Genomic DNA, 15,102 nt, shown 5'->3' on the forward strand with positions numbered 1-15,102 from the left:
AACTTCAAACTGGCAAGCAGTATTCATTAATGCGGGTTACTTATTATCCTGGACCAGTCTTAGAAGGCTGAGAGAGAGAGAGAGAGAGAGGACAGCAGCTTTTGATGCCTCTGAGTCACCGAATACACTAAGCACTGGTTTTGGAAGGGGGCATTCACCACTGATCAGTAGCGAGAGGAATGAATGTGGCTGGGGAGGCACAGGGAATATCGTGCGCACCCATTGGACGTGGGGGTAAGTGGGATCTTCTGAACTCTTCTGTTAAGATAAGAGCCAACAATTGGCTTCACAACTGAGGTTGTGGTTCTCTTTGTAGCATTAGGTATTTACCCGGCAAGAAACCCTCCTAACTAGGGAAGGTCCTGTGACTTTCCTGAATAAAGGACCCTTAGCTTTAGAGTCCACTGGTATATTCATTTAGGTTTTACATGCTTGCAGCCCGAGGGTCAGATTTCCGTTGACTGTTGTGTTGCTTAGTGCTGGTGGAGAAGAGTCTTGGACAGAGAGGACGGGGCCCTGGAGTACTTTCCCTTTTTTGAGGCTTCAGAGATCAACAGTCCTTTACAGAATGGCCAAGTCTTAAGATTCTTGACCTTGAACTTCAGACCTCCTGTTAGAATGAGTTTTTCTGTGACTCTCCCTCCCTCCCCTTCCAGATCCAACCTGAGCCTCTCCCGTCTAGATCCGTTGCTTGTGGCATGCGATGGGAGGGGTGGTGGGTACTTGATCGCTGTCGAATGCCTTCGCTTGCTATCCATCCTGTATTTCTTCGTGTGTTCGGCACCGGGGATGCAGTCTGGTGGCTGCCTGTGTGGAGACTGCCCTCCCCCTGGAGGGTCAGGCCTCCAGTGTCCCGCAGGGGCAAGAGGGGCAGGGCAGCGTGGCTGAGCCTAGAAGCCCTGATGTAGGGGTGGCCCAGAGAGTTGACTTTGTCCGCTGGGTACGAAGAGCTCGTTCTCCAGCCACCAGAGGGCGCTCCTGCAGCCTCGCGCACCCTGGTTACCCACGCTCAGACATCTGGTCTACACCCAAGTGGAACTCGATTGGCTTTTGAAAGGAAGCAGAGGATCACGTGGAAGGAGTTGTTTCAGCGTCTTTAAGCTTCTGGCTCAAGATGCTGGGCCGGGCAGTCACCGGGCACCTGCTGCTTCTGCCCCATAACATTTGGTGAATGTGCTGGTCTCCTTGCTCTCCAGTTTGGCAGCCTAGCAGAGACCACTTAAGGCCTGTGGTAAGGCTGCCGCTCCAGGGGCTTTCCGACAGTGGAGCTTCTGTGTTTCCCAGGGTCAGGACCCAGAGTGCCCCCTTTGTGAACAGTGTCCCCTTTGTCAGCAGCACCGTCCTTGGTTTGTGTGTGGTTTGGGATGTCACCGAAGAGAAAGTGCTCCTAGGCAGGACCCTGCTGCGACCCCTCCCCCTTGTGGGTGGGCAGCAGAGAGCCCGCCTGGGTGTGCCCCTCCCCCTTCCAGAGGCCTCCACTGGGATAGTACCAGCATTAAACTTTCCCCGAGATGACTCTTGTGAAGGTTTTGAGATCCTGGGGGCAGGGGCCAGAGAGCCCTTGTGTTTCCAGTGCTTGCCTTCTTGGTTGTGGACTGTGGGCCTCGTTGATCTGTAGGTGACACCTTCTCATCCGCCCCTGGAGTCGCCATGCTCTATTTGTGTGCGCCTTTTCGCACTGTTGGATTGAAATGAAGTATTTTACCTGGCACTATGCGGAGCCCGCACGTCTTAACTGGGCATCGTCACAGGGAACTTACGACCTATCCAATTTCATCTGGACACGCAGGATCTTCAAGTGTACATAGGGTGTATTGGGAGGTGTCCCAGATTATTCCAAGGCCTGGGTTCCAGCCCTGTCTACCCATCACTACCTGGGTGGAAGTCTTTGTGAGCTCCACGTGTCCTTCTGTACGATGACTGGGCACCATTCCTCCTGCTCATGTCATAGGTTGCTCTTAGGATCAAAATAATGGACATGAAATCCCTGGGTAAAGGGAAATGATCTGAACACTTGTAAAGCATTAGAATTCGTATCCTTTAATCATGATAAGGAGTAGCTATGTGAAAAGGGCAGCCAGGTTAGGATCTCACTTTCGGAGAGTGCTTCTGGGCTTCTAGCCCGTACTCCCTGTAAAGTTTTAGAGTGGTCCGCCCGCCTTCCCAGGCCTCCACTTTCTCTGGGTGTTAACTGAAGCCTGTCTTTTCAGCCAGCTCTTGGGATGTAGGGATCCCATCCAACTCGTTCAGGTCCGCCTCCCCTTCCACTACACTCACTCATCAGGCAAGGTACGTGGCAGATAGGATGGGCTTCAGAAGTTAGTAATGTGAATGAGCCCGAACACTCGAGTCCTGCCCAGGGGGGTCTGCCTGCCTTAGCTGTGGAGGGGCAGCCTTGGCAGCTGGGTGCCAGGAGCGCTGGCCCATCTTCCAAGCCCTGTGTTTACCTTGGGCACTCAGAGGAGGCCTCCTTTTTAATGATTTGTTTGTGTCCTCGCTGATTTGGTGTCAGGTTTAATATAAATAGTTGGAACGGAAGAGCAGGAATTATCTTCGGAGGGAAGGGCTCTGGTTTGTGAGTGCTTGAGTGGGATGCCTGGGCTTTTGATGGGCTCTATAAATAACTTAGAGCCGGCGTGACCCGTCGGTAGAAGCACGCGTCAGAGCCCCAGCACGCAGACGCAGACACAGAGTGTCGAGGTGTGTGTGGAGGGGCTGCGGGATTAGGAGCTCAGCCCGCGTGTATTTTGGGAAGGAGACCGTGTTGGGCTCACAGAGTGCTCCTTTGTGTCCTTCCCTGTCCGCCCTGGCCCTGGTGCCCTCCTGCGCCAGGCGGGTCTCCCCTGCCTCCCGCTGGATCCCCTCTCCTCTGGTCTCCCTTCAGAGAAGTCGGGCCTAGCAGATGGCCCTCTGCCGGCTCCAAGTGCTTCCTGTTCTCTGAAAGAACTCGCTGAGGAGGCCCGTTTTTGTGCGAAGCCCCTGGAATCAAGCTTGGCTTCAGTTATCGAAGAAAATGATGCCATAGGAAAGAGAATGCTGGGAGCAGTATCCTCAGGGTAGAGGCTGGGATCTCTGAGGAAGGCAGTTTGCTGAAACGCGCTCGTAAGAGTTGGCCTGTTTCTAATGGCTCAGCTGCCCAGGGCCACCTGAGTGCTGGGCCCCTCACTGAGCACCGCCCCCATCTTGCCTTCGAAGATGCTTCTTGAGGAGAAGGTTGCCTTTTGGGGGGTGACTTTGGAGTACATTGTCAGAGGGCTTTTGGCAAGCCCTAAGCGCACAGCTTTAGAAACAAATACTTGTTAAGTTGCGCTGTTGGGAGAGGGGACCCAGAAGGAGGCCCCAAAGGTCAGGTCTGCTGTGCTCTGTGTAGGGCGGCTTGGCCCTGGTGTATGGGGAGGGGGCTGGGGCCATAGCACCGCACCAAGATAAGAGAGAAGAATAAGCTGGGAGAGGGGGGAAAGAAGAAGCCAGCCATCAGTTTCCCTTTCCTGAAGGTCGTCCCAGGAGCGTTTGCTACCTGACAGCTGAAAGCCCTTTGCACATGGACGTTGCAGACAGAGGTCTGTGGATGCCTGCCCAGTGCAGAATCACTACTGTAGGCCTCGACTCTCTCTAGGAGTTTAAAATCCTTGCAGCAACCGTGCGAGCACAACAGTCCCGAAGAAAATAATCAAAGCATCTGGGTACAATTACTGCAGCATGGTCGAGTTTCTTTCCTTTTTTTTTTTTTTTAAGATACAAGAAAAGAGCTCTAATCCATTTTCTTAAAATCGTGTAGAGATTTTGACAACATTCCGGGTTCTTAAAAATTGAGTTTCTGTCTCTCTCCACGACCCTGCCTCCTTCCTCTGCTCTGTCCTCCCTCCTCTGTTATGATTGTAGGAAAATCCGAATACTTTATTGCGGTCAAGCGAGCTCAGGGCAGTATATTCCATTTTTAATGACTGGTCACACAGGGAGCCCTCTATTTTGGAAGCGAAGGAGGACAGGTTTATTTTGGGACCCATGTGTTTTGTGATCCACTCCAAGGAGTGCAAAGCTGTGAGCACACACGGGATTTGAGTTCCATGTCTTTCTGGTTGGGGAGGGAGGAGGGATTTCTACTGAGTCATTTGCTCCCCGAAGAGGTTGACTTCAGGACATTGGTCACTGAGTGACTACCACGGAGACAGCAGCCAGTGTCTGAATGCTCTTCAGGGCCATGTGGGCTCTTTTGATCTGGTACTGATGCCTCTTAGACCAAAACACTTTTCAGCCACCCATCGGATGGCCCCAGGTCTTTTAAGGAAGTTCCGCAAAGCCTAGAGCTTCTGCCACACTCCGCCAACTGGGGAGCCGCTCGCAGAGAAGACACCCCAGGTCCTTGCCCTCATGGGGCTTCCAGTCTGGCTGCACGGGACGGGCATTCGAGGTGTAGACACCCCAACGCCGCGTGACGATAAGTCACGGTGAAAACCGCAGAAGAACGAAGAGCCCCCCGACAGCTCCGTTTTCCTCGGCAGCTGGTTTTTTGGAGGATTACTAGTAACTCCCCAAATTATGGTGCCCTTGAGTCTTCGGAGAATGGAAGAATTTCCTGCCGATGGCCATGTCGGAGCCGGGGGTTCTTTAGGTGGAGACCCCATGTCCGTGGAGGCGGTGCCTTGACCGTGGCCCCCTGCTGGCTGGGAGCTGAGCGGCCACCAGCGCTCGGCCTCCCCATGCCTGTCCCTGCCAAGGAGGGCTCAGGGCGCTCTCCTGCCACCGGGTTTCTGAAAGCTAGGAGGGGGCCCGGGACAAGTTTCCTCGCCCGCCCTGCTTTGAGGCAGCTACCCGGCCCAAGCACCCCAGAGAGCGGGGAACTTTGGACTGTTCTAAAGACTTGGGGGAGTCCATAACCTCATCCACTCCATGGGTCCCCTCGGACCGGCAGGCGGTGCTTTCTTCTGTCGGACTTAAAAGCCCATTTCCTCTCGTCCTGCCTTAGCGGCAACCCCAGCCACAGCCATCCTCTCTTCCCTTTTGACTTCCCTTATCAACGAGGGGACATTTTTACTCAGTCATCCCTCCTCCGTCTCCTCTCTCAAAAAAAGTCAGCTGCCATTCCTTTGCTCCCACGACTCCTCTCTCTCCAGCCTAGGTGTCTGGAAATCCCATATTGAGGACACGGGACCAGTGCTGAGGCCTCATGGAACAGCATACCTGGGAGGTGGGGAGACTTCCTGCCCTCTACACCAGGGACGGGGCCAGGGTCTCAAGGACAGTTCAAGGTCACTCTGTCCAAGGTATTCAACAGGTTCAAGTAGGACGTTCCTCATTTGCGCTTTCTGGTCGATTCTGTGCCCATGGGCCATTTCCAGCATCTGGCTTTACGTTCCACTCTAGCTCAGTAGGACAGAATCATGGTCCCTGCTGACGTTGAGCTCCTATGGGAGTCTGGATGTGGGTTCCCTGTGGCCACGTCTCCAGCCAGGTGCCTCTGGCAAGGCTTTTGGCCCCCACCTGGGGCTCTGCGCCTCCTGCCACTGTTGTGAGGCTGCAAGGTGACTGGGTAGTAGACGGCCCTTGAGCACCTACTGTGTGCTGAGGGTGCGGCCACGCCCAAAACAGAGAGCCCGCCGCGACTGAGTGTCCCGTCTATGGCAACTCTTGATTTTATTCACATGTCTAAACTGAGGAGGTTGGCTTAGGTTCGTTCTGGCTCTAAAACGTTCAGACTCTGGGTGTAACTTTCCTCGTTTGTGTTCTCTCTCTGGCTGGAGTGCAGGCCTTAGTGACAGGGCCCGACTCTCCCCCGGCTTTCCCATCCCAGCTGCCCCCGAGGAGGCCCTCACACCAGACTGGCCACGGCTCCTGCCCACACCCAACCCTCCTTCTATCCAATCCGGTGGCACAGCCTGGGTCCCACATGCTGCTAGAACGTTTTGAACCCTTTAGGCTGGTCTCTGTATTAGGAGGCAGAAAGAGTTTGGATGAGAGCCAAAGAAATCCATATCTTGCCATGACCCCCAGCATTGACCTGGGCGGGCTGCCATCCTCTGGGGCCACCCTGGGCGCTCTGGTGAGGTGCGCCCAGGACACCTCCTTCCCCAGGTGGTTGCAAGCTCGGGAGGATGTGATGTGTGTGAAGGCGCATCCCTCTTTGTGAGCCTGTGCCTTCCCAGTGACACCCCCCCCGTTATGGTGACCAGGCCACCGGTGCCAGGAGACCAGAGACTCAGGCGGGGCCAGTCCAGAGCCCAGCACCGTGCTACCCACAGAGGAGGTGAATAGGAGCTTGGCGATGGCATGTAGAGGCTGCTTTGACCTTTCATGAGTCCCTTTCATCTGCAACCCCCAGCGCCATCTTTAGAGACCCGTGCAATGGCCTGATGGAATGGGTTCTCTCTTCTGGGCCTTCCCCTTCACCCCAGTTGGTTTCTTTGCTGTTGGCTTAGACTGGCGGGCCCAGTGGAGTACGCCGGGGTCTTTGTCAACAGGGCCTCTTGCGACTTCGGGCTTGACGGGCCCCTTCCTGGAGCCCGCCAACCACAGTGGCCCCTTTCTCCTTCTCCCCCCACTTAACGTCCTTCACTGGTGACACAGGAGGAATGCAGCCCAGCAGGGGACAGGCACACTGGTGGCTCTGGGAGGTGATCAGGAGGGCAGAATGGGGAGGCAGAGGCCACTGAAACAAAGGGCAGGAGACACTGGAGGAGGGGCCTGGGCCTTTCTTTGAAACAGCTGTGCTGCTCATTTGAATCCAGCTGGTCTTGATCTTAGCCTAGCCTGGTGTGGGGTGGGGGGGCAGGGCCCAGTGGAGGCCCAGCTCCAGGTGGGGTGCAAGTCCTGAACCTCATCTTGAGCTTTTCTGTCCCCTGCATCCAGTGTCCTGGGCCCAGGATGGAACTGAGAAGGAGATGCCAGGCCTTGGGTTGCTTGAAGCTTGGAACTATGCTAACAGACCCCAGATGGGGAGTTTGGATGCCTAAGACCTCTTGGGGCCCTAAAACCGTGTTCTTCTAGTGCAGGCTTGGATATGGTGGTGGGGAGGGAGAAGACCGTTCGCCTCTATGGACTTACTGTTCTCTTGGATTTGATAGCCTCCCCTCCTAAAACAGAGTCCTGTGCCTTCCTCTGTCTGAGTGTGTATTTAGCCCTTTGTAGGATCCCCTGGGCTGCTTATGGCTTCCTCTGTCCCCTGGCAGACCTGCCCTTGGCAGCAGGGGAACCCAGGCTGCTTTCTTCTCAGGGTGAGCTGGTGGCTCAGCCGCCCTTCCTTAGGTAGCCCCAGCCGTCTGCCCAGATGAGCGACTGGCCCCGGGCAGCAGATTGGCATTCGCACACAGTGGGATTGTGCCCTCACTTGTCTCCGGGTTGCCTGGTGCAAAGCCGTGATGCACTGCTGTTGTACTTTTCCTGCAGGTCCTTCAAGAGGAGCGATCCTGTTAATCCATACCACGTAGGTTCTGGCTATGTCTTTGCGCCAGCTACTAGCGCCAACGATAGCGAGATATCCAGCGACGCACTGACTGATGATTCCATGTCCATGACGGACAGTAGCGTGTAAGTATCCTGGTATCCCCATCATGTGTATGGCCAGCAGTGTGACCCACCAGGCCAGCTGGGCAGAGTCCTCAGCCCTCCTCCGCTGGCTTCACAAACCCCATTGGGTGGGTACGTACGTTTGCTTGGTGGGAGGGGAGTGTGCCAGCTCTGCGGTGCAGGGTCGGGAGGGCGATGGGGTCCTGAGTTTAGGAAGCCATCTTCTGGTTGTCCTTTCGCCTTTCTTCCCTGGACAGAAGTGCATGGCTCATCCTGAACCCCAAGGTGTCCAGTCTGCAGAACCAGCAGGTGGGAGACGGGGTGGCATGGGAAGGATTTGTGTGCAGCTGTGTTCATTGTTTCTGAAGGAAGAGGCATTGAAGGTGAGGGTCAGAAACCCGGAGTTCTCTCCCTTGTGGAAGTGTTCAGGTGGACAGCAGTCCGTTCACCAAGTGTTGGCGGAGTGCTGCTCTGTGTCAGGTTCTGCCGCTGAGTAGGGCTTCTCTCCAGAGTTGTCGGATCTTGGATCTTTTGAAGACGAATGCATCTGGCATACTGAGAGTTTGTTCCAAAAAAATTTATTATTAAAGTATGGTTGACACCATGTTCTGTTGGTTTCAGGTAAACAACATAGTGATTCCACAATTCTGTACATTACTCGGTGTTCACGACTAATAAGTGTGGCCCCCACCTATCACCGTTTGAAGTCATGCAGTGGTGATCTCTGGGTGGAGAACAGTCATTCTCCCTGAGTCTCACCGAAGGGTGTGTGTGTGTGTGTGTGTGTTGAGCGGGGTATCCCCATCTCTTTCCATCCTTTGAGATTCTGATTCAGGAGAGCCAAGGGAGGGGGGGCCTGGGGTTGGGCAAAAGTCCCCCGGGAGCTCACCCAGTGTCCAGTTGAGAACTACCACTCCAGAAATGGTCTTTGAAGATGTTCCACAGGTGCGTTTGCCATAGGAATCTTCTTTGCCAAGGGGACAGTTTTGAAAGGCAAACGCACTGAGCCGTGTATTAATGGTGTGGGTAGAGTTTGTTCCTTTTAGCATCCTCACACTGGACCGTCTCTTCTTCCAGTTCGTTTGAAATGATCTGGTTTCTGTTGGCCAGTGTCCTGTGTTTTGGCCTGTGGCATGGAGCCAGCTGGAAGGGAAGTTGATGAGGTTGGTTTGGGATTCTACTGTTGGTTTTCCCAGTGGCTTTCCTTGTGTTATCTCAGATCCCCCTGTCAGTAAAGGGAGAGAGCCACGAGGTGACAGGTGCCATTTTAATACAAGAAGAGCATTTTGGCATTAATGAAAACAGGATAAGGGTACACGTCTTTCATCCAACATGCAGAAATGAGGGGTTCCGTGGAAGTTAGTTTTCCGTCCATACTTGAGAAAAATTATCCTTTGATGGTCACAGTCCTTAAAATAATACCTTTTTGTTCTATTTTAATTAAATAGTATTAGGCATAATTTCTTGCTTGATCTCGATCATTATCAAGATCTGTTTCCATGCTGTGTTGTAGTCTTACCTCCTAGCGTACAAGGCCACGTAGGGCTGTCTGCTCGTCCACAGACATCCTGGCAACACCCCCACTCTTTAAAAACGGTTTTTCTTTTTTCTCTTGGTCATTCTGCTGTCCTGTTTTGCTCCTGTCTGTGTGCTTGCTTCTAGCAACATTACTCCTTTAGCTTCTGTCTGTGGATTGCGTGGCGGTGGGGGTGGGGAGTCTTAGTGTCTTGAGTGAAACAAGAGTCAGTTGGGTTGGAATGAGGGTGTTGAGTGAATCTCCCAGGTCAAATGTAGTTAAGAATGTAAGGCTTCTGTTTGGTTTTCTTAGAGACTGTTTTTGGCTGGCTTTCAGGCCCTTGTGGTCCCCACCATTGAGGCGTTGTTCTGGGTTCATGATGAACTAACTTGGGTGTAGTCCCTGTACGTGTGTGAGTCTCACAAGACCCGGTCAGAAAGGTAGGCGGTCACTTGTGACTTTCACAGCTGGGACAGTAGGCCCAGTGCTGGTGCAGGAGGATGGAGCTCTCATCCGAAGCCCTTACCCTTGGCCTATCACTCCCCTCCCCGCAGACATGAACATTTCCAGCATGAGGTGTTGGGAGGACCAGTTGAGAATGAGACCTTTGAGCCACTTTGAGTTTCTTTTATTTATTAGGGAATCACACTGCTTTCTTTTTGAATGGTTTGGGGGAGAGGTGGGAGGGAAGAAGTTCTAACTTCTCCCCAGCACTGGCCTCCCCCCACCTCCCTTCATTATTCCCTTCCCAGAAGAACTTTCTCAGTTTTTCTTTTTAGAGATGACTTTAAAGTTCTCACCCTTCCCGCGTCAGCTAAGACACTTGTGGACTTGAAGCCCCGGCTAGCTCCTGTCTGGGATTGGGGAAGTTACCTTGGCCAGTCAGCTGTTCTAGGTCGCTGGGGTAGGGCGGGGGCCAGTAAAGTCCACGTGGCTATAGAGACAGAAAAGGGCCAGCCCCTCGATGTGCCGCTTTCTCTTTGGGGCACGCTGGGTACCCTTGGGTCCCCCATGGCAGGACCTCAGTGTTGTCAGCAGCCTTGGATGGGTGTGAGCAAACCGGGACATCAAGGCCGAGGGAGCGTGCCTGGAAGGCTCGGAGCCCCTGGGCCTCAGTGTTGGGCCTGACCTTCTTGGTGTCAGTGTTAGGGGCCTCGGAGCCTTCTCCCAGCCAAGTGGGCAGGTTATCCTGAGCGGCCAGCGCAGCCGTGCCCACTCGGGCAGGTTCATACCAACTCGGGGCAAATTTCTCATCAGTGTGGGATCCTCCTCTCTCTGGAGTTGTTTGTCCAGGGCACTTTGCATCTTGCAGACCACAGTGGGGACAAAGAGGTCTCAGGAATAAGAGCCCATCATCTGGATGGCTGGCGGGGGAGGGGGTTGGGGTTCCTGTGGGTCTCGGGCTGCCAGGCCCTGGGGGTCCCTGGGCCCTCCTGCCCCCCTGCCCCCCTGCCCCATAGGCTTGGCGCGCACCGAGAGCCCGGGCTGTGCGAGCCACTTTCTGGCCGGCTGGCCCTGTGTGTGTGATCTACCCAGTGTCGGGGGGTCACCCGGGATTCCCAGGGCTGGGATTAGACCCCTCTTCACAGCTCTGCCAATGGGCCTCGCACAGATGAGAGCACGGAGCAGGCGAGAAATAAAGTGTGTGGGGGATGAAAAGCTGAACTGAACCGCTTTCAGCCCATTGTTCTTCTGGGGAAGCTTAGCGGGGATAAGAGGGTAGCAGGCCCCTTTGAAATTTCCTTGAACAAGTGAATAGGAGCGCCCCATAAAGCATGAAAAGAGCCCTGGCTGTTTTTCCCCGTCACAATGGGCGGCTCTGGCTGCCAGGGGGGCTGCCAGGGGCTGGGGAGTGGGGCTGGCCGTCCTGCTGGGAGTTGGGGAGGGGACCCAGCCGGGGAGGGGGAGAGGGGGTCACAGGCGGCCTTCAATAGACTCCAGAAGGTTGGAGTTCATTAGACACAAGCCCGGGAAGCAATCGTCCCATTTGCGACAGGGCCAATTAAGTCCCGGGGGCCTTTGCAAGACGGCCCGAGTAGAAGCTGGGCAGGGCCGGCCTGTACTCGGTTGTTCTGGGGAGCCCTGCGCCGGGGGGCCTGGAGGGTCAGAGCTGGCGGGGGCTCGAAAGAAATCCCTCCCTTCTCCCAAAGCCCACTGTTGACTTCTGTTTTCCCGCTAAGTAAAAATCCTGTGAAAGCTGGCTGGGGATTCGGGCCTTCATAGCAGGCCTTTGAGAAGGCTGTTTTATGAGCCTGTTACTCTGAAACTTGCCTTCTCAGAAGAAATCACTTTCTATTTTGGGGGGCGGGTCGGGGCGGGGGAGTTAGCTGCCAGACTCCAGCCGAGTCCTAAGGCCCAGTCCCTTGGAGTGTTGGGCGCAGAGGCTCGTGGGGCCATTCCAGGGCATCAGGCCCAGGAAGATGCAGCCGGGGGCAGAAACCATGACAAGCAGCGGGTTCTGTGCTGCCCAAGGGTGGCTCCCGTGTTTGGGCAGCCAGGAAGCGTGGAAGCTATGCCTACGACACGGGGGGCGTCTCTCGGGCTTCTCTTTTTGTGCAAAGTTGCTCTCAGAGTCAGGATCGGCCTGGCGTGGAGGTCTCTTCCGCTCCGGGTGTCACAAAACCAGCGCCAGATACTTCCTTGTGGTTCCTGCAGAAGGGTGGCACAGGTTCTTTTATTTATTTACTTGTATTTCCTTATATCTTATTCATGGGTTTACTCTGGGCACCAGGGAAGGCACCCGAGTGAAGTTCAGATCTGATCTGATCTTACAAAACCAGGCGTTTGATGTTGGCCGCGATCAGACGCTGCCTTCCGAGTGCTTGCCAGATGGGAATGGGAGTGGACACGTGTGTGAGGGAGTCGGTTACTGCTAAGCCTCGGGAGGACGGCGCTCAGGTTAGGCTGGGCCCAGCGGAGTCCAAAGGCTAAGCTAATGGGCTCGGCTCAAATGGCAGCAAAGCGGAGTCCACGCTTCAAAACCCGTGCTCCCCAGAACACAGCTGGGCCCAGCAGTGGGCTCGTTAGCTAAAAGGCTGGTAATTAAAGGAGGACGGTATAGGGACCGAAACTCAGGCACTCGGCAGCTCACCGTGCTGAGCGTCCGGGAGATGGATCATAAAGTTCGAAAGCCCAAGTAGGAAGAGTGGCCCTCTTCTGGCACACATGGCTGTTTGGAAGAAGATTCTTGGCTGGTGGGGAGGTAAAGCCCTGTTTCCGTGAAGGCACCTGTTAAATACGCCTTGTTGAGCCTCTACAGGTTGAGCTGTGTCTTCTCTGCCCTGGTCACAGGTCTCCTGTCCTGCACTTGGCTCCTTCACCTGCCCTGGGGGTGGTGCTGAAATCATTTGTTTCTTTTGCCTTCGGTCGCCCAGGCACCTGCTTCTCCCTGCCTCCCCCTTTCTATACGGACTTCCCCACTTCTCTTCTTTCTTCTGCTTTGTATGGAAAAAGCAAAAGAGGTATAAAAACCTTCCCACTGATTTCCATCTGGGTGGAAAGGGGAAGAGCAGAGGCTGTAGAAGAGACTTGAGGACAGAGTCTTGGGGGAGATGGATGGGGACCTCCTGTAGGACTCTTGAAGCCTTGCGTGCGTCACAGTGAAGTCCATGGGGGGCCTGACTCCTGCCCGCACAAGATTGTCAGGAAGAGCCTGGGGGCAGGGGCCAGCCACCCTTTTGAAGTCCGCAGAGGTGTTGCTGGTCAGGAGAAGGGCATGGACGTTATTCATGGGGCAGCCCCGGGGCAACGGAAGTTGGTTAGATCAGTGTGAGACCCAACCTGGGGCACCCCCATGGTCACCCTCACCCCACAAGGAACATTAGGCAAGAGACAAGGGAAAGGGGATCCTCACTATGCCTTGGAAACCACCTGGCATGCCCCATAGCCAGTGAGTACCAAGTGGTGGGGTAGGATGTTCCAGAATGTTCCCCAAATCTTCCATTTGCCCCTTCAGAATGTCATGTGACTTCACAGGGCCTAGGAGCCGGACCCTCAGGAAGCTTGGCTCCTCCGGGTGGGATGGGAGGGTAAGTTGCTGAGTTAAGGACACTTGTTCTGGGGTCTGGCAGTGGCTCAGATTTGGATGCTGGGTCTAACTGCTATTGACTGACCCCAGGAGAGCTACAGCGGGTCTCTGACCATCTGTAAAACTTGGTGAATTTGGGATGAAGTTGGATTATATGTCACATACATCTGACCCACAGTGGGAACACATACCTCGGGGCAGGCAACCTTACGTTGGACTCAGCCCCTGGTGTGGAATCTGGTTACTGGTCAAGCCAGGCATGCTCGTGAGCACCCACTTTTCTCCCGTCTTGTAGGTGATCCCAAGGTGAAAACACTGAGGTTTGGTAAATATACACCAGGTGGTTCAGTAAGTTTCTGGACTTAGAACCTTTTATCCTACCTAGCTTTTGATGGCCTGGTCAAGTGAGTGGGAGGCTGTCTGAGAGACTTAGCCTGCACTAGTCAACTGGTGTGCTATCTCAGGCCCTCTTGACCTTTTTCTGGGACAGGACTCACCCTTGTGTGTATGTTCCTGCTTTAGATATATTTTTTTAAAGGTTTATTTATTGATTTTTAGAGAGAGAGAGCACACAAGCGGGGGGGGGGGGAGGGACAGAGGGAGAGAGTCTTTCAAGCAGACTCCCCGCTGAGTGAGCAGCCCGATGCGGAGCTTGATCCCACAACCTGTGAGATCATGACCTGAGCCGAAATCCAGAGTCAGGCGCTTAACTGACTGAGCCACCCAGGCACCCCCTGCTTTAGATATTGATCCCTTTTCTCCCCCTGTACCCTCAATAAAATGATCCTTTCTGTGCTAATTCCTAGCCAAGCTTTGGCTAACCTACGTCATGGGTGTATTGACTGACCATGATCTGTATCATCCCCACGGTGGCCCTGTGATCTGGCCTAGGTCAACAGATTTCTGGAAAATGCAGCCACTTGGAATCCTAGGGCATTACGGATGAGGAGCTAGAGGTCAACCAGTTACCCCTGGCTGCTCCCGGTATTTTTAGAAATTGCTGATTTTCACCCACAGCTGGTGAGCCAAAGATGTTTTTCTTCCTTCCACTCTGTGATGAACAAAACACCAGGAAAAGGGAAATAACCAAATACCTAATTTCAGTATTTACAGCCTCCAAGTATGATTCACTGTGGGAATGTTGGAACCCTGAAGCTTTTGTCAATAAGTGGCCTCTAGAAGGGACAGCAGTGGGAAAAGAGTCACACCTTGACCATTTGACTGCTTTCAAACACAAGATTCTTTTTTTAAAAAAATCATGGCCAACTCCAGGTCATGTCGTAGTAAAGACAAGCTGGGGTGGATGGAGGCTTTACTTTTCTTACCTCCTCCACTTCCTTTTTTTTTTTTTTTTTTTTGAATATAATGATGAAGGACATAGGGGCTCATCCTGCCTGCAGGTGTTTGCTCAAAGGTCTCCTTCGCAGTGAGGACTTCGTTGGTACCCCCCCACACACACGTTAAACTGGAACTCTCACCCCCACCCCATCCTTTCTTCCCATTTCCTGCCCTGTATTTTGTCCCAGTATTTACCACTTTCTAGAAAACATGCTATAGATTTTGCTTTGATATCTTCCGCTTCTTGCCTACCACCCATTAGAATATAAGCTTTGTGAGGGCAGTCGTCTGCATTTTTATCCCCTTCCTTCACTGCTGTCTCGCCCGGCACCTGGAACAAGGTCTCACATAGTGGGTACTCAAATATTTGAAATTGCCCGGAGTGCCACGTAGTAGGGGCTTTCTCTTTATGCCCACATTGGTCATGTGTCCTTGGGAATTCCTTAGTTTGGGGGGTGGCAGGGTTTGGAGCCGAGGGAAGGAAGGAGCCCAAAGATATTCTTGTGGCTGATTTATAAGAGGAAGACATTTGGAAACAGTTGGGGGCTTGACTGTTGGAGAATGACGCACCCCTTCATTAATGCCTGGCTCGGCTGTCTGTGGGCCTGGTCCCTCTTCCTGCAGTATTTTGCCCCGGTGTGTGCTCCAGAAGGCCCTGGGGTCCTGATCTGGGGCAGTACAGCCGACTGTGAGGAGGCCCAAAGGGGCCTCAGGTTCT

General features: G+C 53.9%; 1 protein-coding gene across 8 annotated transcripts in view; it reads left to right on the plus strand.

Annotated features, from left to right (window-relative positions):
• Positions 1 to 15,102, plus strand: part of AXIN2 (axin 2) — a 31,537-nt gene that overhangs the window by 4,035 nt on the left and 12,400 nt on the right. For all 8 annotated transcript variants that reach the window (XM_036082696.2, XM_036082697.2, XM_078065966.1 and 5 more), the window contains exon 3: positions 7,384 to 7,524. In XM_036082696.2, coding sequence (XP_035938589.1) covers positions 7,384 to 7,524 — 141 coding nt within the window. The remainder of the gene's footprint in view (positions 1 to 7,383; positions 7,525 to 15,102) is intronic.

The sequence above is a fragment of the Halichoerus grypus genome, chromosome 2 (genome assembly GCF_964656455.1).
Source record: "Halichoerus grypus chromosome 2, mHalGry1.hap1.1, whole genome shotgun sequence".
Lineage (NCBI taxonomy): Eukaryota > Metazoa > Chordata > Mammalia > Carnivora > Phocidae > Halichoerus > Halichoerus grypus.